At 33.7% G+C, this 24314-nt stretch overlaps 1 protein-coding gene across 1 annotated transcript; it reads right to left on the bottom strand.

Annotated features, from left to right (window-relative positions):
* Positions 1-2153: 2153 nt before the first annotated feature.
* LOC143238171 (uncharacterized) lies at positions 2154-23799 on the bottom strand. Its single transcript, XM_076478164.1, has 6 exons — positions 23780-23799; positions 11327-11502; positions 9938-10000; positions 9142-9316; positions 8491-8669; positions 2154-5697 (listed from the first exon to the last, which is right to left on the bottom strand). The coding sequence occupies exons 2-6, from the start codon at positions 11429-11431 to the stop codon at positions 3631-3633; spliced, it is 2589 nt and encodes an 862-aa protein (XP_076334279.1). The 5' UTR covers positions 11432-11502; positions 23780-23799; the 3' UTR covers positions 2154-3630.
* Between the last annotated feature and the right edge of the window lie 515 nt (positions 23800-24314).

Raw genomic sequence — 24314 nt, forward strand, 5'->3', positions numbered from 1 at the left:
AAGTTAAGTGTACAATTAAAGATGATAGTTATCTATGTGTACTAAGATTCAGGAAAAAAAGGTGTTTCTGAAAATGTTCTGCTTTCAGCCAAAATTAGGTTAAACAAGTGTCAAATGAGAAAAAAGTTTGAATCAGTAACCTAAGACAAGCAAATACTCTTAAGTAGTTGATGAAAGTGTGCAAGACCATCTAAATCTGTGATTGGAATCTCAAGCTCAACTATCAAGAAAAAATGTTTTGTCAGTTAGTATAGTCAACTGAGAAAAGAACTGACCTCAAATATTACCATGGGGACATTCAACTTGTTTAACTGCCTCAGGTATCCTGAAACATAGCAATAAAATAGATGGACTATATGTTCTAGAATGAAACTATCTAGTCTTCTGTGAATAGCCATATGTGTTATTGTAGTATGTCAGTATATTAAGTTTCACTTTTTACCTCCAATATTTAGTGAGGTGAACTCTTGTTGAAGTTCACCAAAAAGTTTCTTGCATGCCTATGTGTGTATTTACTTCAGTAATCTATTGTGAGGAAGAAGACACTGAGTGAATGAGGATCGGATGATATCTTGGTATTTTCACTGAAATCACCAACTTGCTAGAAAGTAATTCATGCACCATGACAAGGATAACAGTGTAAACTGCATACATAATACCAGGTTTTTCAGTCTGGAACAGATTTTACCAAGCTTCAAACAAATTTACAGAGATAAACAGATTTCTAAAAGTTTTCAATCTGCTGTGAATTTGTTGTCTTCCATCTACATACATGACCTCTAGTGGCAAAGCAGAATGTCTGTGGACTCGCACTACTAGAAATCAGGTTTCAATACCCATTGTAGACAAAGCACAGATAGCCAATTGTTTAATTTCAAACAAAACGTGCGCTTCTTTATGTTATTGAATAAAGATTGTTTTCACTATTTTTAACATTGTGTGGAGTATCTTCATTTCTTCTAAACTTAGTCAAACTAAAATGACTAATTTTAATTCTGTAATGCATTTTTTGTTGGATTTCTCGTTTGTGGGTTTTAACAAATCTGTTGAGGAAAACGATTTATCAAAAAGTACTACTTTAATATACAAAAAGAGGGCTCTATAGATTCTCAAGAAACTTTGAAATGGTCATTAGAATAATTTAAGCCTATTTTTGTTAACAATGTCTGGAGAGACTGGAGTATGAACAGTAGTTCAGCTTGCTATACCTGGCTTGAGTTTAACAACATTGAAACTGGATAAAGCTGACATGGGGGTTATAAGCATTTGAGCTTTTCAAACTGAAATATCCCAGTAAAAGAATGATAAAAGTATCACTGCAATCAAAATGATGTTTGGAAAGACCTAAATATACTAAGGAACTGAACACTTTCAGCCATTAGAGCAGTGGTTCACAACTGTCTCAACACGAAGTACAACTTTTGTTATTATTTTTCCCCCATGGTCCCCATTCTGTGTCCTTCCATGTGTTATTTAATTTTAAAAAATAGCTTACGAACTCTCAGTATTACCTGCATGGACACAGGAATCCATGACAAGAGGTTGATAAAAGTTGCATAATTTATGGTACTGAAAACTCATTGGTAAAACATTGCATTGTAATATTGATAATTGAGATATTTATTATTTAGTAGGTTTAGTTTATGTGAATTGCAGAAAATATACTGAAATCATTTAACCATTTGATTCAAATAGCAGGATTCAGTCATGCTCTACCACTTGTATCTTTTGCTATTCATGGAATATTTTGTCACTGAAATGGAGATTAGGTTTACATTTCTACTTTAAACATATGTTAACATACTTTTGAACAAACTGGCTAAAGAGTTAAATCAAAGTACTATTTATTAGATTGTGGTTGGTGCATGAAATACAGAGTAATACATTTGCTTTCTGAAATATGAAGGAATTTATTTAACAGTTTGAATTTTCTTCTTCCTTGTTCACATGATGCAGATGCATTTTCCTTCCATTACAAGTTTAAAAACCCCTGTTTAATACTGTCAAAAAACTTGTATGGATTAATTTCTATATTCAATTTATATTTTACTGGAAGAGGCATCTCTTTTAAAAGCTCAGCTTTCTTGACTTAAGGTTTAATTTGTGTTCTGTTAAAAGGTTTAAATATTTATACGTACATGTGATGAGAAACATTTCATCCAATATGTATCAGTTTATTTTGATCTGAGAATACATCACACGAAAGATTATTGAAAAGAAGACACTGGTTTAATACAAGAAGGTTCCTTCATTGTTGCAGTAAGTAGATAAATATACATTCAAAACACCTTTTTGATAAAACTGTTCCAAACATCATAACTTAGAAAAAACAACAACTGTCAGTTAGATATTGGAAATTCTGACAAAATACATATTTTCATCTGTTACAAGGTGTTTAAGGATTGGTTCATTTACACAGTAGAAAATGATTTAACCAGCTTTCTTACATCCTGCAATTTATATAGTGTTTTACTCACTTGTAACCATTTTATAGTTACTAAAAATGAACAATTCTGTCACTGTAATAACAGTGCTAGATATTTAGTGGGCAAAGTAATAAATTATCATACTGTATAAAAGTAAATGATTTACAATTTTTTTCATTTAGAAAGACAAGTAAATAAAAGTACTACAATATTAATCTTCTGTAATCACACCTAATGATTTCCTGTTAATACCATAAAATTATTGTAGGCAAAGATTCAACTTTTTTTACTTATAATCTTAAGTTTGCCTATGTGATTAAATTCATTCCTTGTTAATTAACATTTAATATTTGGTAAAATAGTCATAAATGTTAAAAGAGTATTTATCAGGCAATATAGTTTAATCTTTTTGCTAACAAACAAATCAAATCTGTAATCAAGATGTGTCTTAGAACATCAGTGTGAGTTGGCATATTACTGAAAACAAACAAATTTTCACTGATACGTGAAAGTGGTGATTCCTTGATTCATTTAAAACTGTATAAGAATTTTGTTCAAATGTTCAATTAATATCTTTATCTGGGCTTTAACCAATCATTTGCGCTGCTAGTTGTTGGGGGTTAAAGTTTTTGTTGAAACGTGGAGTTAATAATGATTTATTTTAAAACTTATTTGAACATACATTTATTTGGTCTTTAGCAGTATGAGCAACTGAAAAATTATAGCAATAGTGATTTACTTAAACTGAAAATAGTACTTAAGCAACTAGCTTTACTTCATTAAGTGCTTAGAATTGTACGTATTGGACTCTATCTCTTAATTATTCAGTATATTATTTAATCAGAAAAACTATAGATGCATGTATAGGTTAACTAGTACTCAAAATATCAAAAGCACTTTTGCACTAATGCTGCACTTAATTTTAATTATCAAGCCATTTCCATCTCATCATATGGATGCCTTACTTCTGATAGGCATCTATTTATATATGTGTTTTTCTTTAATTTGGGGGAGGGAGAGCAAGTCCATGTGTTAATTTTCATATGTTCTTGGCACATTCACAGTACCTACTTACTTATTCCTCAGAAATATAGACAATAAAAAGTAGTTCTTGTAAGAACTCATAATTTTTTATTTTAGCTATTCAACAACAACAAAAAAAAGAGTAAAATGTATACTCAATGTTTTTTTTTGTTTTTTTTAATTACACATTCACGCTTTTGATTGTTACCATAAAACTCTCTCTAAACAAGATTGGAGTATTTTCACTGCGAGCAGGAACACTTTGAGAAGGAGATCTAATATCTGTAGATGAGTACTTTGGTTCAATTGAGTCATGATTGGAGCAGCCTCTGTCTTCACAGATAGCTTCAGACTCTGGGCATGAAAGATAATCTTGTTGTTCAGAAGTCTCCCTTGTGGACGTTTGACTTTTGTCTACTGGAAGCATGTAACCAGGTGCTACAGCTGTTGATGAACCTGAAAATTTGCACTCAGTTCCTTCAGGTAGTCGAGATTCATCACAGTGAAAATTGTGCTCATCTTTAGGAATGTCCTGATGGTTGAACAACAACTGGTTACTTCCATAAAAGTGTTGCTCATCTTCTGGAAGGGATGGTGCAGAAGTTGCATCAGAAGAAAGGCTATCAAAATTCAGAGGGCTACTATCTTCATCTAAATCAAAATCTGCAAAATCTTGAGAGGTCGAAGTATTATCACTAGAAGGTGCTTGAAGCAGTATACTTGCAGCTGTTGGAGAGTTGGAGAGGCTTAGGTTTGGCATGGATTGGGCATACATTTTATCATTAAGAGCTACATTCTCAGTAACTGGAGTAGAAGGACTAGTAGCTATCATGATACTAGACTTAAAGTCTGAAGGGTGTTCTATAAAGGTTGCTTGGAAACTTAAGGAAGATGGAGAAGGATCTGTTGCAGAGGAGAAATTTTGGCTGTCTTCATCATACATGTCTCTTTCAGAAAATGTTTTATACGTTAATTTATCACAGATTGCATTCTTTATCTCCTGAAACTTGGAGAGGTCCTCCATGGAATGTTGCAAGACATCCTTAATTTCACAGTATGACTCAATCATGGAAAGGTTATTAGAGGGATGTTTTTCTTGATTCATTTCATTAAGTTTCTTTGATAAGCACAAGGGAATATTAGATAACGATTTAAATAGATTTGTGTCTTTTTTCTTTGAACTTCTGGTTGGTAGGGTGTTAAATATTATGTCATCTTTTTGAACAATGTAAGGTACATGCACTTCGACAATGCAGGAATTATCTTGTTTATCTTCATCCAGTTCAGGATCATCATTGTTGCAGATATTCAGTAAATTGTTATTTATTGTCAGAGTGATTCCATCAGAAGAAGAAAAGTGACACATTAACTTCCTTTCTGACAAAGGTGTGCTTATTTTGGAGCAACTGGATGCAGCACCATTTGTTTCTGGTTCATGTACTTGAGATTCCACAGTCACAACTGTAGTATTTGGAGATATACCTAAGCTGGATTCTTGTTCATGTGTGAAAGCATTTTGTCTCATGTTCCCCAAACCAAACTGTAAACCTGAAAAGTTTTCATTAGAAGGTGGATGAGAATAAGGAGGTGGTGGGCCCCACATGTGTCGAGGGATTTCGAAATTTTCAGTCGGGGCAAAAGAAGGGCTATATCGAGCTGAAGAATTGATTTGTAAATGGTGAAAAATGCCATCATTAGAGCGAGTTCTTCTGTGTGTGACTAATGGTCTAGTTGAACCTGTTGATCTGGAATAGGCACCAACACGTTCTTGAGCTGCTGTAGAACATACGTGAGGACGAAACATGTGGCCAGTACTGTTTCTCCATGGAGATGCCTGGGGAGAATCTGGTCGTAGGGGAGACTCTTGTGGGGTGGATGTTGAAGGAGAAGTTGTGTCCTCCCTCCATATTTCTCTAGAAATTAATCTTCTAATAAAACTACTTCTCATGTTGCTAGTACAACCTCGGGTGTTGAGAATTCTGTTAGTAGCATTACGCCAAGGCCAGGGAAGCCATCTCCAATTAGTGTGTTGCTGACCACCGCTTATCCTTTGTGCACTGTTTGCCAGTACGTGGGTTACTTGGGGAGGAGATTCTTCTCTGGTGAGAGGAGTAGAGTTCAAATGTTGAGCACTATGGAAACGATAATCCAACATCTCCCATGGAAGCCAGGGATACAGGTCCTCATAACAGCTACAAAGTGGATGATTTGCATGGCGGGCATAGATGAACCTTCTTCTTAACTCCAACTGGAATGGAGCATATTTATGACATTCAATAAATATTGAAAACTGATTAATACATAAATCTTGACTTTTCAAACTTTTGTAACATATTCAGGATTTTCAAGAATAAAGACATTTTGTTTTTATGTTGGGGCATATTTTTTTATACATAAGTTAAAAAAAAATTAATGCATCAAGCATAGATACCTTAGTTCTGGTAATAAGGTTTACAGACACGTATAAAAACATAAAAAATAATTTTACACATGACCTTAGAAATTGTTTACTATCATATTTTTAGCTATTTAATAAATTGTGTGGTATGTATATAACATTATGTGACAAAAATTATATTCATGGATAGTACATGTTATTTCTTAATTGCTTATGTTGTAAAAATACAGAAAATGACCATTATTCCCTTCAAACTTTGCTTTTGTGACCTGGATAATGAAATTTATAAAATTAACCAATTTTCTATGTAAAAACGGGCAAATTTGCACATTTTCATTTACATAAGGTTTGAATGAAACATATGAATCAAGATTTACATGTATTTATACTAAAGTTATGCAAAAATGTTTAGAAGTGAGTAGTTTTTCCAGATTTGCAACCGTAACGTAAATCACTTTCATGTATCAGAATCCAAATATAGTCTCCTATCATGTTTTCGTTATATGCTCCCAAGTCACAAAAGTAAAGTTTGAAAAGAGAAATATGTCTTTTACATTTACTTCAGCATGTTTATATATATATTTCGTGATCACAGTTATGAACCTCATAGATAAGACAAATATAATTTAATATTAATTATTTATTACATACAGTTTTAGCAATACATAAACATGAACAACAAATATATAATTTATAAATTGGAGAATAACACTTTCTGTGCAGAAACAAGAAAAAGTAAAAATTTTGTTACATAGTGTAATCTTAAGTTAAGGTGCCAATTAGAAGTTCTGCTAAATTGTTTTGTAAGTTTCTTTTCTTTCATAGGACACCAACATATATTTTAACAGTTTAGCTACGTATTAATCAAAATGATAAAATTCAGACATTATGCTTTAAGAAGAGGTTCTAATAGGACAAGTTCAACATTTTCAACTTCCATGGTGTCTTATTTATATTACCTTCTACTGTCACTAACTAGACCAACTCTTATAAAATGGCACTAGAAAATTTGATTTATCATGGGTTTGAACCACATCACACCAAATATGCTTGCTTTTTCAGCCATTAGGGTATTATAATGTGATGGTTGATCCCAATATTCACTGGTAGAAGACTTAGCAGTAGGTGGTATTGACTAGCTGCCTTTCCTCTAGTTTATCACTGATAAATTAGGGACAGCTAGTATGGATAGCTCTTAGCCCTTGTGTACCTGTGCACGAAAATTCGAAACAGAACAATTTTTGGTTTATTTTCTGTATAGCATTGCAATCTGCATTTTGTAATCAACGGATTAAAATATTGTTTACATTACTTGATTCTTTGCAGTTCATCTTGTTGTTTTGTCGTATAATGCTACAAAATGTAGAGCACTGATACAATTCTTAATATTTTACTCAGCTCAATTGGAATGTTTAAACTTCTGGTGTTAGAAAATATGATTTCTTTATATCTCTCATAAATCTAAGCTAGATCCTTTTCCACTCACACCCCCCCCCCAAAAAAAAATTCTTTAATTACCTATCTGAAGAAAGTGAAAATATGATGAAATAATTATATTTGATTAAAGTGTATCAGCCATTAACACACTTTCTCAGATAGATATATTTGCTTAGAGATATAATAAAACTAATAATTAAGCTTTATTTGTAGCTACAATAACTAAAATTATTTCTTTTGTTGATTTTATATAGTCAAATTAAGAATCAATTAGTATCATATGCCCTATGGTTATTAAATTAGTAGCACAAAAGGTAAAAAAAACAAGCTTCTAGTTCAAAATAATAAAAGCTAGATAAACCATCTCCTGGCCCGGCCTGTTATTCTGAATGATTGTGATGGAATAAGCTTGGCAATGTTATAAACAAGGTTTCTCCTCACTTCTTGATATTGTTATAAATATCCATTGCAAAGGTTATGTTATGAGTAAATGACTAAATTTTTCAAAATTTTTGTGCAGGTGTTCTGCATCTAGTACGAAATTCTTGGTAATCAAATGTCAAAATGTTGTAAATACAACATACTTATCTATTCACTTGGGTAAACATTCCATACTTTGACTAGAAACTCACTATTTTGACCCTGTGTTGCCCTTCTAGGAACAACATAAACACTTGTATAAATTGGTATGAGTTAGGAGTTTCTCTCCCACTAAAATATTACTCGAAAAAAATCAGTGACGTATACAGAATTGGGTTCTGGTACACTGACCTACCAGTAGTAAGTTTGGTGACTTACAACGCTAGAAACTAGATTTCAATACCCATGATGGGCACAGCATAGACACATCATTATATGTGTAGCTTTGTCCTGATGAACTGGTATACTCCACTCTTATCATAGTGTTATTGGAAATAGGCATGGATAGTTCCTTTATTCTGTATGGATACATGTAAAATGCCTCTCACCATGGTAGATAAAAACTAACATAAACATAACTACTGTGAATAGAAAATTGTTTATTTATCTGTTTCCTTTACTGTCTGTGTTTGATTTATTCTCTGCATAACATTTCTGAACTCTGTGTTTTTGCAGTTACTTTTAAACTTAACTGTTGCACATCAGTGGACCTGAATACCACATACGATCAGTGGACCTGAATACCACATACGTACATTGCAATTTTTCATACCCTATGTCACTTACCTGTTCCCAATAAATTTTTTTCTTCTCATGGCTCAGAAGCTGGTAGACTAACATGGAGGAGAAAATACAGATTAAAATACCAATAACAGAGAGGCCGAACAAAACTCGTAAGCTTGTTGACAGGCTACCATGGACAACATCACAATTGGGAGTATTGTTGAAAACAAATCGAGGAGTTTCTACAAGACACAAAAATCAAAAAAGAATAAATACTTTAGTCATTTTATTGTATCTCAGTGTAATACATATTATTTTTGGTACACATCCTTATATTGTGAAATATATATATATATTTTCAAAATGACAAAACACATTATATGAAACTTTTCTGATGAGCTTTTTTAAAATAAAGTATAAAAAAGAACTGTATTGTTATTCATAATTGAAGAATCAAAAAATATGTTTCTGACTGTAGATTATCATGGCTTGCCCCATCGTCTAAAAGTACTTTTTGTCTCATGGTGGAACTAATGTTTGGAAACTGATAAAACCAAATCAGTGTTGCATCTGGTATATATAATTATTAATATGAGAAATACAAACCAATTTTTCTTTTTCTCCCAATTTTATTAAATTAAGCTTGATTGGAACATAGTCTATGCTATATGTTTGGCTATTCACATACCAAGTAAAAATAAATTTAATTCTCACCTGATGATGCACCAGGATCTGGTATTGCTGACACGCAAGTACAAGTTTTAGCCATAGGAGTGTAAACACATTTATGAAGGGTCTGCAGTCTGTTCATGTGAACAACTGTTGTTGTCACTGTGATGACCACACACAAGAGAGCACAAATCAAGCAACACCCTCCTGCCAGTTTGATCTGTCAAATAACAAATCTCTTTCATAAGAAACTCCAGTCTACCATACATTTCAATTCAATCTACAATTTATTCCAATACTTGGATTACTGAATAAAACAATTTTAACCCATTGTCTACTACTATTCTAAACATCAGCAGAATTTTTGCAAACCATACACCGCGATACAGCACACTTGACTGGTGAAAACAGACCATACTCTATACAGCAATTCAACAGTCAATGGTTTAAAAATCATACATATGATGTCACTTTTACATGTTTAATAAAAACTACACCATTTTGTTTTTAGTATGCAACACTAAAGAGCCATCTTTTAGAATTTAATTTCTGTGTTATTTAATTTATTAATATTATTAAAAATATGAAAAAAATATATAGTGAACCCATAATCCAACTTATTTCCCTAGGAAAAAAAACCCAAAAAAATGTACAGATAAAAATAGTTAATATTAGATTTTTAGGAAACAATCTTGACTTTTATCGTTTTTTTCTCCAATAAGCATCAGAAAAGAAACCATCTGATAATCTATTTTATTTAAAAACTTAAGCACTGCTGTGTAACCTATAATTAACTTACAAATGTATATAACATCTAGAAAGTACAAGGATGATTGCATACCAAATAAGCATATCGATTTCTTCTTTTGGCAAAACACATCACCATTAGTCCTGTAATTATAAGCTGGAAAGGATAAAACACTATAAATTAAGAAATTATGGCAATAAAAAGTGCAAAAATAAAACTAATCATTCAGGTTTTATTTTTCATTTATTAAAACGTTTCGATGTTGCAAAATTTACAGTGAAAAAAACATTTTAATGAAATTTTACTGCTATCTTGGTAATTAGAATTTATATAAACTAAGAATGAAATAAATAATTCTCAAGAGTAATTCTAGTTGTTACTGCCATGTGTTTTTTTTAAAAGTAATGCATATAAATAGGTATGGTATTTAATACTGAAAAGCATTAACAATATAGCTTAAAACATCTGTTACGTGCATATATTATCTTTCATTGACCTTTGACATATATATTAAAACAAATGTATAATACAGTAATTAAATCTTTCTCATTTATTTAATTCATTAATTCTACTCAGATTTCTGTGTCTTAACTAAAAATAAAAACATTTACACATGGTTCCTAACTAGTGTTATTGATCTAGTTGAAAATAGTTCGATATCTGACCTTTTAATAAGGCAACGTCTAATAATATCTTAAATAGTCTAATATATATATATATATATATATTTTACTTGAAACAAAGACATTCATGGCCCTGATAAACTTGGAATTTTCTTATAAATGAATATGAATACTTGACCATAAATATATTGTCAAAACAATACCATAAGTATTTAAAGTACTCATGATATCACCAAATAAAAACTACTAATAGTTACTTCTAAAAATATTTTTGATACCTATCATGACATAATTTTTGTGATATGGGGAAAAAAAATCTGAAAAAAAAACCCCAAACAAACTACTAAAGTAATGGTTAAAGAATTCCACTGCTGTGTAAGTGTTTTCTGTTTCTATTTGCAAACTTTTCTTTAAGCCTAATTCAAATATTACAAAAAGATTGATACATTATATCTAACCCAAATGAGTAATAGGTAGAGATAATGTAAAAATTAAATTTCTAATGATTCATTTACTCTTAACAAATGAGTGAGTTGTTAGTATCAAGAATTTGTGTAATATATTAAACATCAGACAAATATACTATATGAATTATGAAAACAATCAAGAAATCATTGTCTGGTATACAAAACTATGGAAGAAGAAGCAGACACTTGACTATAATGTACTATTTCAGTATTCTATGAATTATTTATTTCTTACAGAAAGCCACTAGAACTAGACATTAGAGTTTGCCATTATATACTGTGAAATGCTTTGTATAAGTTTATATTTTAAAACAAAAAGTTCTCAAATGTATAGAGTATGAAAATTTGAATTATTCTATTTTTTACTCCATAGATTTGAAAGAAACACTTACCACCACTGCTGGAACATACGTTGGAACCGTTTCAAAGAACTGTAAAGATGAAGTGTAGGTTCGAAGGGTGAGATAGATACCAATGAAGGTTATCCCCAACAGCATCAAAAGTCCACCAGATATCAAACACAACAACACATATTTCCTTAACCATGTCTTCCACCAAGAAACTGAATCTTTAATGAAATTTTAGAAAAGTTTCATTAGCTGTAGCATTTGTTTACTACTAAAGAAATTTTTTGTTGCATAGGAATAACAAATATATGTCCATCTTTGTAATAAAGGAATAATAACTAAATGTCCATTTTGAAAGCACAGGAATAATGAATGATTGCCTAATTCCTTCCAAACAGAATTTTCTACAGAGATGTCCACTAGATGGTAGAAAGATGTTATTATAGTTAAATGTTTTCCTTATTTACAGTTTAATTCAACCGTCTCTTTATTAATAAGAAGAATGAAAATATGTTCATAAATGTTAAAACACACATTTATAAAAACGTTTTATTATTACTTGCAACATTTTGGACAGAAGCCCTTTGTCAGGCAGTATAAAGTGTGTTACATTAAAACATCTTTGAACTTTTTTCCACGACTTTCCTATTGTGTATTAATAGCACGAAGCATGTGGTAAGACAAGCTTGAATTTAAAGCTAACAGAAAAAGTTAATACAGCAAATACTGTCCATTAACTATACCAAACAAGCAGACTTGATGGCTGTTTGATTCTTTCACTTCACTTCACTTTACAAAATGTATAAATCAGCAACATTATGATACCTACATTTAATTCGTCTAAGTTAATTGGCTTTAACAAACAGTGGTCAATAAAACAGTGTTTTAGTAACCACTGTCATTTCTGCCATTGTTATGGTTAATAGGCCTCAAAATTGCATTTATATAAAGATACTAATTAATAATTACACTTAGGTGATTGTGAAGTAGGCTAACCATGACAACAATCGATATCCCATGGACACAACCTTACTGTAAATATATTACTACTTCTGTTTAGTAAATAAATGTTGGAATTCAGCTCTATTCACATTATAAATGAAAAGACTATTCAATATTACTTTGACAGTTAACAGACAAATGCAACAATAAATTATTTTATACAATTAGTTTACAGAACATTTTGATATTTATAATTGTGTGATTATCTTGACTTGTTACAGATGTTTTTGATAAAAAGCAAGTTTGCATTCCAATGTTGTTGCTAACTGTGTAGACAAGTGAAGTTAAATATTCAGTAATCTTTAATTGGTTTGTTTGTTTGTTTAGAATTAAGCACAAAGCTACACAGTGGGCTTTCTGTGCTCTGCCTACCACGGATATCAAAACCTTATTTTTAGCAGTGCGAGTCTGCAGACATACCACTGTGGAGCAATAAAGATTTGTTTTGAATGAAGCACAAAGCTACACAATGGGCTATCTGTGCTCTGTACACCACAAGTATCAAAACCCAGTTTGTAATGGTGTGAGTTTGAAGACATTTTGCTCTGGTACTGGGGAGCATTTTAATTGGTAATTTCTCTCCCACTATCCAATAATTCACCTGTACAATTTCTACAACATTGTGCTCTGCAGTTACAAAACATAGAATAATAATTTAGTTTTTAATACAAAAAGTCTAAAAACACAAATCATTATAAGGACTTCTACATTGGGTGTAGGTAACGATAATAAATTTTAAAAGAGATATACAACTCCTTCATGTCATGTCCATAACATGAAATTTCAGGCTTAATTGTAAATTCAAAGTACTATGTGTGTGAAACTGAAAAACTGTAAAATATATATGCATATAATAATTGAACAATTCAAATTTCACTTTTCTGTGGATATTATATGAAGACAAATTGCTTCATTCTTTCTTTGAAGTTATACAGTTATTTTCTTTTTATAGAATCAGGTTTGTAGCTTTCACTATTCTTCAGATCTTATTTTCACTTTAAAAATAATGAAATTTAACTGTAAAAATTTTTATATACACAAATATAACGTATTTACATTAAAATATTTAGAATCAATGTAAATTGTATAATCCCTGATTAAATTGATCAAAATACAAATAGATTACTCGCATAATAAAATATAAAATCACAGAAAATTTATAATCCGATTAAATTCAAAATATATAATTACTTCATTATGAAATATATATATCAAGTACAGCATACACTTGTCCTATATGAAAACACAATAATTTTAAGTCTTCAATAATATTTTCAAATAAACAAGTTTATGATTCAGAAAAACTTTATTTCTTTAGACCAATGGTTTGGCCAGTATAGGTCCCTGGAAACCGGTGTCACTTCAAACAGAGTTAAAATATAACAGAAAAGTTAAACGAACAATGTGCTACATGTAGCTTGCTTCACTGCATTGTTTATATGCTGGAGATTTTACCAACCTTTAATGTAGAAGACATAATGATTTTGTTTTTAATGGCAGAATTATATTTTTAAAACTACTATATTTTGTTGTTAAATTTGACAGGAGATAACAGTTTTGATTCTCACATTTGTTTTGTAGTTAATGGTGACTAGCCTCATCAGTATTATAAGCACCTGCTCTATTTTACCTTGCTAGACTATTTAGCATTTAGACCAATGTAATGAACCATTAATCAGTGATGTCGAGAAAACCCACTTGTAGAGAAATATATATGCAAAAACGGCTCGTTTGGGTTAAGAAAATATTTTACATAGAAGAGCGAACAACGTTTAGACCTTCTTCGGTCAAAACGAAAAAATTGCACTTCACTTAAAACCGCGTAGCTAATACACAAATGAAGATATCTGCAATCGGGAAATGGCGTCGTAATCAGCTGATCTGTGCAAACCTAGCGACACCAAGCGGATTCCTCTGAAACCAACTGGAGCCGCGCAATTCAAACAGTCCGCGTATTTTTTGAACAGACCTCGTATTTTGGTTCTACCTCCCTAGTAGCATAGCAGTATGTTTGCAGATTTACAGTGCTAGAAACCAAGTTTTGACACCTGTGGTTAGTATAGCACAGACAGCCCATTGCATAACTTTGTGCTTAATTAAAAACAAACAAAGACTTATGATTGCAGCTTTATTGATTCTTATACATAAGTTTCACTGTCTCATGTCATTCTTAACCTACAGAGATTTATATTTGTACCAATGCATATTAACTTGCTTGCCGTATGGCTTAATGTTTTTTAAGACCACAGAATCTGTATCTAAAATTAGTTTGGTAGTGATATGAGCTGTGCATCAACCTGTACTTTGTTTCTGACACATCTTCAAGAAGAATTATGAGTTCATTGAAAGTTCCGTCATGGTGGATTAGATAAGTTGCCAAAGGAGCATTCCTTCATTTATTTTACATTTCTCAAATTCTGGTTATTATTTTTTTCTTTAGATTATAGATGACTCCATTATATACTGGGGCTACTGTGTTCTGTTATTAATGAGTCTGATTGGTAATAAGTTATCTTGGTTGGACAGAGTATTTCCATTGGAGTTGTCTTTACTACACTGATAGCACAGTGGCTTTGAATACAAGTGGGATAACTTGTAACAGAATGTTTTTTTTTCTTTAGTTTTCTGTCACTAATACATATGTGAAGATAGATTTTTACCATTAATATTTGCTGCAGGAGTTGTATTGTTTTGGGTAGCACCCTTTATTAATTTGTACAGTTATCCTTTCCTGACCATTAGCACCATGTATGTATCAATATTTGTAATAGTGATATTCAATATTTTGTGATTTTAGAATTTTCAAACAATGTTTTCTGATGAAATGCTTTGAATAACTCCTTTTCCACAGTCTGTACTTAGTTTTTTCCATAAAAGGTTTCTCAAATGTCTATATTGTAACCGGATTATCTTTTGTTGGTTTTTCTCCTGTTAACTTTTAAACTAAGAAATAAGTCCATATTTTTCTTCTTAGTAAGTCACTACAGCATCATTCTAGCATCTTCAGTTCCTTAGAGAGTTGTTTTCCATTATCTTCTTATGGAACACAGTGTTTCATGAGTAACTCATGTTTCAGTTTACTCATTTTATTATTCTTTTATTTCTCTTAGTCAATCCAAACACAAGATGTTTGAATACTGATGAAGACAGTGTCCTCTACGTAGCCTTCCTTGTTCTTACATGAGGATTTCTTCTTCACTAACTTATTTTCCTGCAAGCATTTCAGTTTACAATAAAACATTTTCTTCTGTTGTTTTTTGTATGTGGGGGATAGGTTTATCTCTGATTATATCCTTTTACTTGATGTTTTTCCCCTTTTCCTTTCATATTCAAGCAAGTTTTTGTTGTTCAAGAATTGCTCTGGTATTGAAAGGTCTGACCACTCATTTCTTTGAATCTTTTCTCTTGTACATTTCTGAGGCTTTATATCAAATTATATTTTCTGCTTCTATAAGTTTTATGCAATGAATAAATTTCCATGGGTAAGTTCCATTTAGTTTGTTTCCAATACTTTGGCAGCAAAAAAACAAATACAAGAAACAAAGGGATGGCTTTTTCTTTCTTTGTCTGATTCACCTGTTTTGATATTGAACTTGCTTTGATCTTAACCTTAGTATTATATCAGTAGCCATTTTATTCATAGGCTTTAATAATAGCAGATCTGATAAATTATTATCAATAGCTTTCTCCAGTTAGCTCTTTTTCATGAGTAGGAGAGAGTTATTTTAATAGTTAAATTTAATGATGTGAGAGATCTCTGTCATCAAGGCGCAGCATTTATAAGAGACTTGCAGAGGCTTAGTCTCTCCAAATGAATTTTCTCACCTGGGGCATTTTTCTCACCAACTAAAGATATTACACAGTATTCGTGAAGAGAGAGATAAAAAGAGAGTATATATATATAAGTCACTGAGGATAATATATTTATTTAGGAGTACAAACTGATTCTTTCCAATTGTAAAACTTCTTACATGTGACAGAATAGCCTATCTAAACAAAAGTCTTTCTCACTGCCTGTGCTGTCACCTCTTGTTATGTTTAAAATTTGTGTTGCACATTATAGTCTAGGCTGCTATGTGAAAATAAAAGAATAAAAGACTTCACCATAAAACCTTTCTCACTGACTTTCTACCTCCATTTATTGAGTTTTCTGATTAAATACGATGCAATGGACTTATTCTTACATTCATGAATCTCACTCTTATGAATGGATCCCTTCTCAGGAACAGTGTTTATGGTGTTTCTACTGTATGCATAGAAGGCATACCACACATGCCTGCTTGGTGCTAATAGGATTATTCTTGGTAAGCATTATTAAGAATTTATTATTCTCTTCTGTTGGGTGGTGGAACTTCCTGACATCAAAACAATATGGCAAACAATGTATAGGCCTAAATCAATTATAACTGTTAATCTTTCTTACTTCCACATCTACTGGTATGTTCTGAGAAGATTTCTAAACCTTTTGATGGGTTTCTTGTAAGACTGAAAAGGAAATGGCTTATCTGACTAAAGCATTATGGGATAAGTTATGGCCCCCATGCCAAAATCATTTTTAGATTGTGTTTTCTAGCACAGCAACCCAAGTAATCAATGTACAAAGAGAGGAATTTGGTTTAGAGCATGTTCATGCTTCTTCAACATTGCATTTGTAGTGTGATTGAAAATTTTTGGAGTTTTTCTGTTTCAGTTGATAAATGCAGTGGTTAACTATATAAATCTTCTGTTCCTGGTAATATTTTGAGGCTGCTCAATATAGCATTAGATTTATATCAAAATTTGGTAAAGTAAGAAAAGACATTTAGATGAGCTATGTTAAGCTTCAGTATATGACCCAACTAAAAATATACATCAAAACTCTTAAACATATAATAAAACTATTTTTATAGTAAATGGTTTGTAGATGTTAATCTCAGATAACAATGGTTCAGAATGAATGACCTGAAGGAGCAACGACTTGCTGTAAAATTTTGTGTTAAACTTGGAAAATCTGCGACTGAAACTTTTGCTATGCTTAATACGGCTTACGGTGATGTTGCTATGAAGCGTACGGCATGTTTCAAGTGGCATGAACGTTTTAAGGATGGTCGACAGTCCATTGAAGATAATGAGCGTCCTGGACGTCCTTCCACGTCAACTGACGACCCACACGTCGACAAAATCAACACCCTGGTGCGGGCAAATCGACGTCTGACTGTCAGGGGAGCTTGCTGAAGAGTGTTGGATATCAGTTGGATCTTGTTACGAGATTTTGACCGAAAAATTGAAGATGCACCGCGTTGCTGCAAAATGTGTGCCTCAGAACTCGTGAGTTTTTGGCCAAACACTCGATCACTGTTCTTCCCCCCCCCTACTCACCTGACCTTGCTCCTTACGATTTTTTCTTGTTCCCCAACCTCAAAAGACCCTTGAAAGGAAGAAGATTTGAGACGATTCCCGAGATTAAGGCAAATGCGACGAAGGAGCTGGAGGACATTACAAAAGAAGCGTACCAGGACTGTTTCAACAAGTGGAAACACCGTTGGGATAAGTGTGTGCGTTGGGGAGGAGAGTACTTTGAAGGGGTCCCAGACCTGTAACTTCTAAATAAAGTATATTTTGTTTTATGACGTCAGTCCGCGTATTTTTTGAACAGACCTCGTATTGTGCTGGAAAAAAGGGTCAGCTGATCCTCTATGAACAGAATGTTTCTGTATAAACATGACTCCTGCTGCATAAACATAAAATATTCATAATCTATATATAGAGTGAAAGGTCTGAGTATAAGAATAAATATTTAACTCAGGCAAGCAAATAGCCAAAGATAGTATCCAAAATGACACCACAGAGACCTTAGTCCAATAGTATCTAAACATGACACCACAAAGACCTTAGTCCAATTGTATCCAAACATGACACCACAGAGACTTTAGTCTGTATCTTCAACAAGTCTTATATATCATCAAAGATCTGTGAAATAAGCTAAGATATCCTTTAAAAAAACAACAACATTAAGTACAAATAATTCCTATGAATAAGCCAACCAAGTAATCCAAGTTATGAAGTTAACAAACGTATGGAGGAACTGGGGATTTTTTCTGAAGATGTATGATCACAATGTCAGTCCAACTTCAAAAATGAAATAAAACACTGAAGGCATGACACAAACATTATTGAAATTGTCAATTATGAGAAAGTTTTAAACTGATGTTGTGCGAGAAGTTTTTGCCATAAATACATGAAAATTATATCTTGGCACACTTAGTTTTAGAAACTAGAAGCATCACTGTTGTTCGCCTAGCATGACCAGGTGGTTAAGGCACATGACTTATCATCTGAGGGTCACGGGTTCAAATCTGAGTCACAACTAACATGCTCAGCCATGAGGCGCTATAATGTCATGGTCAAACCCACGATTCGTTGGTAAAAGAGTACCCCAGACGTTGACAGTGGGTGATGATGACTAGCTAGCTGCCCTCCCTCTAGTCTAACACCGCTAAACTGGTGACGGCTAGCGCAAATAGCACGCGTGTAGCTCTACGCGAAATTCAAACTCAAACAAACACTGTGGTTCTCCTCTACTAATTAGGCCAGAAGTTATGGAGTTTTTACAGTACTACAACACATATTGTATTTTAAAACTCTATTTTTTATTAATTAAGCCTTTAGTAATTACCACGTTTATTTTACTTACGTGAGAAAAAAAGTCTAAAAAATAAAACAAAATCGAACTTTCAGCTTAATGGTTCCGGTCAAGACCAATAATCAATCATAGTATAAGAAATGATCAATCAAAAGAAAAATAAATTTTCTTACAAAATGCATTCTTCAACTTCACCAAGATTTGTATAATAAGGCTAGAGTACTGGCAGGAAGATGATATTTATTGTAGACTTTCAAACAAAACTTGATACCATTTATTCACACCAACACATGGCCAGGTGGTTGGGCACTCGACTCATAATCCGAACGTCGCGGATTCGAATCCCCGTCACTCCAAACATGCTCGCCCTTTCAACCGTGGGGGCGTCATAACGTTACGGTCAATTCCACTATTCGTTGTTAAAAGAGTAGCCCAAGACTTGGCGGTGGGTGGTGATGACCAGCAGCCTTCCCTCTGGTCTTATACTACTAAATTAGGGACGGCTAGCGCGGATAGCCTTCATGTAGCTCTCCGCGAAATTTGAAAACAAACAAACAAACATACCAACACATAGTACGACATACGTTTGTTTCTCACAATTTCCCATCAAGTTTGAATTGCTTGAGATTGTACAATCTTTGAATCACGATTTTGTCTGTGTTTGTTTGAATTTCGCGCAAAGCTACACGAGTGCTATCTACAATAGGCAACTAGCCTAGTTTTTCTACAGTGAAGTTCTATAGACTCGTACACAGAATATTTAAAAGGGTGATTCTATTTTATAACATCTAAAGCCACCACATTTTGTACAAAGCAAATCAACATGCAAAGCAAGCTAATACTACTGGGGTCTAGAAGCATGCCTCCTCACGGAAAATTTGTAAAAAAAGTTCTATGAGATTAATAAGTCTATAAACACATAAACATCCAAAACGTTAAACACCATAAACAGCTGCGCTATAACTATATAAGCACATCTTTTTGCACCATAAAAATAAGGGGTTAAGCCGAGCCCCCTCGATCCTCCCCTTTGCGTAAGTTCGTGTACTATAAGAGAGGACGTCAAACATGTTCTGATGGCTAGCATACTACGAGTGTGAATTCGAAGACTCAGGATTAGGCCCGGCATGGCCAAGCGTGTTAAGACGTGCGACTCGTAATCTGACTAGCTAGCTGCCTTCCCTCTACTCTTACACTGCTAAATTAGGGACGGCTAGCACAGATAGCCCTCGAGTAGCTTTGTGCGAAATTCAAAAACAAACAAACAGACTCAGGATTCGCGTCCCGCAGCCACAAAAACGCGCTGCACACTCTGCTCTGGGGACGTGGAAGCGTCATAGAACTAAAGTGAAATCCTACTGTTCGATTGGAGCAGCTCAAGAGTTGGTATCTGGCACTGTGACTAACTGCCTTCCCTCAAGTCTATCAGTTCAAAGTGAGGGATGTCAATATACAATTTTGCGAAAGAAATTCTAAAAACAAACTCGAAGTGAACGTTCACATTGTACACGGAGCTAAAACCAGTCGTGGGTACATACGGTTTGTCAACATCTACATCAGAAAACTGGTACTACACCTAACTTATGGTACTAACATAAGTATGCCCACGCAGTACCCACAATTGCCGGACAAACGTAAAGAAGTGCAAACGAAGGAAAATACATTTGATTCAGTTTATTGGCACTATTCTGTTACGTTGTTTACATTAACCAGCCAGAATCATAACTTATGTTATATGGAAATAAATGTAGAAAGTCTGATTATCTTTTATACGGGAGAGGAGATCTTTTGTAATTATGCCACTGCAGTATGGTGATATAATAGAGTTAGTATGCAAATTATCATCCTAGATAATTGTCTGACCACATTTAAGCTTCAGTTGATAAGAAGTATTATGATATAACTTAGCTGAACTCGTAGTATAAAATAGATGAAGCGAATTAAAGAAAAAAAGAGGGAACCCTCACTATCTGCAGCTTGTTTCTTTGAATTTCGTGCAAAGCTATACGAGGGCTAACTGTGCTAGCTGTTTATAATTTAGCAGTGAAAGACTAGAAGGAAGGCAGTTAGTCATCACTACCCACAGCCACCTCTTGGGCTACTCTTTTACCAACAAATAGTGGGATTGCCTGAGACATATGACGCCCCTACAGTTGAAAGAGCGAACATGTTTCGATAAAGAGAATACGAAATCGCAACAAGCATCTTGCTAGTAGAGCGACCTAACCACCAGGCCATTATAATGCAAATGGTTTAAAAAAAAACAAGTTGTTACTATAACTTCATCTGTTTCAGAGCTGTTAGTTTTTCTGCTTTTCACTCTGATTATCTGGAGAATACAGACCTGCTAAAGTAAAGTTTACTAAGACTTGCAGCGTTCTGTTCATGTAATGTCAAATATAGGGCTACTGATTACATTGGAAAAAACTTACACCACGAACATTCTCAACCACCTATACACATCTTAAATCCGTTTCTGATTGAAATAAGAAAGAAGATTAGAAAATACACAAGACATACTTTACTCTAACCTGTTTCTGTTTCACAAACGATGATTGGGGAGGATCATTAAATTCCAGGCAATAAGTTATCTGAATATTAACTAAAAACAAAACAAATCCTTTTGATATAGAAAGTTAGATTTGCCCCCGTAAGAATAACTTTAGTAAAGTTTTAGCCTCTAAAAGCTTTTGTAACCTTTGATATTTTTTTAACGTTTCTTAACTAGAGTAAAAACTGTTTTAGCTTATCTGCAGATTGTTACAGACTTTTATCTTACAATAAAAAAACAGCTCTTAACGGCTTCTTCTGCCAGATCCACACATCCACAATGAGCACAGTCTTGTGTTTTGTTGTTGACTTTATATATATAAAATGTGTGTGTTTTCTTATAGCAAAGCCACATTGGGCTGTCTGCTGTGTCCACTGAAGGGAATCGAACCCCTGATTTTAGCGATATAAATCCGAAAACTTAACGTTGTACCGGAGGTGGATTTATGTATAATAAAACTCTTGAATTGTGCATTTGTGTACGAGTCTTTTTGTTATAACAAACTCTGGTGGATTTCAGCAAGAAACACTACACACACACTCCACGACTCGACATTCTCTGAACACCATGTTAGGGAATAAACACAAGAGCGCTTCCCGAAATTAAAATTAGAGATAAAAAAACCACCAGTAAAATTATATCCCTATTTGGGTGTGAACTAGTGGTCAGCCTGTTCGGACTGTGAATTCGAAGGTACACGCGGATGCACTGGAAGGAAATGGACCTCATCTGGGTGACGGTCAAATACTATTACCCGTTTGGAAAACAATAGTCCAGAAGGCGCTTCCTTTCGTCTAGTTTTATTAGTTGAAATTTAGGAACGGGCCATGCACAAAGAGCTCTTTGTGTAACTCTGCACGTACACTTATGGAACAGAAAACAGCTTTCACTGCTATGTTTCACAACTAAAGATAACTAGTAAAGGACTATAACCTTAATAATCAGTATAATAAGCAGATATATGCCACACTGTCGAAAAATACTTTGATCCTTCGACATTCCACACAAAATTCATACACTTACGATAAATTGTTTGTTTGTTTGTTTTGAAATTTCGCACAAAGCTACTCGAGGCCTATTTGTGCTAGTTGTCCCTAATTTAGCAGTGTAAGACTAGAGGGAAGGCAGCTAGTCATCACCACCCACCGCCAACTCTTGGGCTACTTTTTTACCAACGAATATGGGATTGACCGTAACATTATAACGACCCCACGGCTGAAAGGGCGAGCATGTTTGGCGCGACCGGGATGCAAACCCGTGACCCTCAGATTAGGAGTCGCACGCCTTAACACGCTTGGCCATGCCGGTCCCTTACGATAAATAGTGGGTTAAACTAGCTAATATTATTCTATATGAAAGTTACAATAACAAAATAATACCATTACTCGGTAAATACACTGTTTAATATGGTGTTTCCAATTGAAATTATTTTTATTAGAGTTGCGATGCAATTTCATATACGTTTCACATAGCTATAAACACTGAGAGGTGCCAAATATGGTAACGTTTTGTGGAGGTATTGCAACAGTGAGTAGCATCCCACTCGTGAGGACATGCTTCCCCAGAAAATTTAGGGGGGAGAGAAAGATGGACTTTTATACATTTTAGGGAATTTCAGACGTTTATTTACATTTATAAGATCGTAATGATGTTTGTTGTTGTTGTTTTTTTCGCTTATATACTAAGAGAATCACGGTCACCTGCTGATATTGTTATCGTAAGGATTGAAAAATTAAATAATACACATATCCTGATTAGGGTTCTTTGTTATGGTAAATGTTGCACTACTGGCATCTTTCAATACCTGTTTGCTGAGCTTCACTTTACTGATTGAGGAAACTGGATTAAACGTGGTGTTTGAAAGGAGTTCACTCTGTGTGTCATGCCCTAAATCACTCCCATTGTTTGTTACGATCTTGTTTGTTTCTTTTTTTAATTTCGCGCAAAGCTACACGAGGGATATCTGCAATAGCCGTACCTAATTTAGCAGTGTAAGAGTAGAAGAAAGGCAGCTAGTCATCACCATTCACCGCCAACTCTTGCGCTACTCGTTTACCAATCAATAGTGAGACTGACCGTTACATTATAACACCCCCACGGCTAAAGGGGCGAGCATGTTTGGTGTGACGGGGATTCGCACCCATGACCATTGGATTACGAGTCGAGTGTCTTAACCGCCTGGCCCTGCTGGACCTGTTACGATCTTTCTCATCATTGAAAATGCCTTTTCACTCGATGCATTTAAGTGTGGTACAACAACCAGAGAGTATAAACACAACAAAATATAACAGTGTTACACAAAAATAGTAAATATTTACTATACCGAGGTTGGTCGGCTCTCTGTGAGATTAAACTATGCAACTCTATTATTTTTGCTAAATTATTTTAAAAAGCTGATATTGGGAGACCTTGGTCGCGTGCCGGGAAGTCGGGAAACAGGACTCCATGTCGGGAAACTCCCGCCGAAGTCAGAAAAGTTGAAAGGCCTGGTTTCACTCTACATCAGCGAAATTTTGCAGACTGTTATATACTTACACTAATGTTTAGGACTCAAATCATCAGAGGCTGGAAAAACCACGCCCACATTACTGATAATACACGTTGCAACATTTTGCGTGTTGTTATTCTGAAGACTTCATTTTGTTGAAGTAATCTTTAAACCGAAGTTTAAATTTACCTTCTGAAAAACCACAGCTGTTCTAACCAAACAATCAAACCTTGTGAAAGGAAGATAAATGAACGATGTTATATTTCAATAACTTATGATAAAAAAACCCTACTGGCTAAGCGGTAAGATCGTGGCTTATAAAGGTAAAAATCGGGATTCCAAATTCACGGTAGGCACGGAACAAGCAATT

This window comes from Tachypleus tridentatus, chromosome 13, assembly GCF_004210375.1.
Source record: "Tachypleus tridentatus isolate NWPU-2018 chromosome 13, ASM421037v1, whole genome shotgun sequence".
Taxonomy (NCBI): domain Eukaryota; kingdom Metazoa; phylum Arthropoda; class Merostomata; order Xiphosura; family Limulidae; genus Tachypleus; species Tachypleus tridentatus.

What these genes read in the sequence shown, in the direction of transcription:
- LOC143238171 (XM_076478164.1), bottom strand. Translation starts at nt 11,431, where the DNA reads ATGCTGTTGGGGATAACCTTCATTGGTATCTATCTCACCCTTCGAACC. An exon ending in CGTATGTTCCAGCAGTGGTG is followed by an intron (nt 10,001 to 11,326) that starts GTAAGTGTTTCT and finishes TATCCTTTCCAG; the next exon opens with CTTATAATTACAGGACTAAT. An exon ending in AAAAAATTTATTGGGAACAG is followed by an intron (nt 5,698 to 8,490) that starts GTAAGTGACATA and finishes GCTCCATTCCAG; the next exon opens with TTGGAGTTAAGAAGAAGGTT.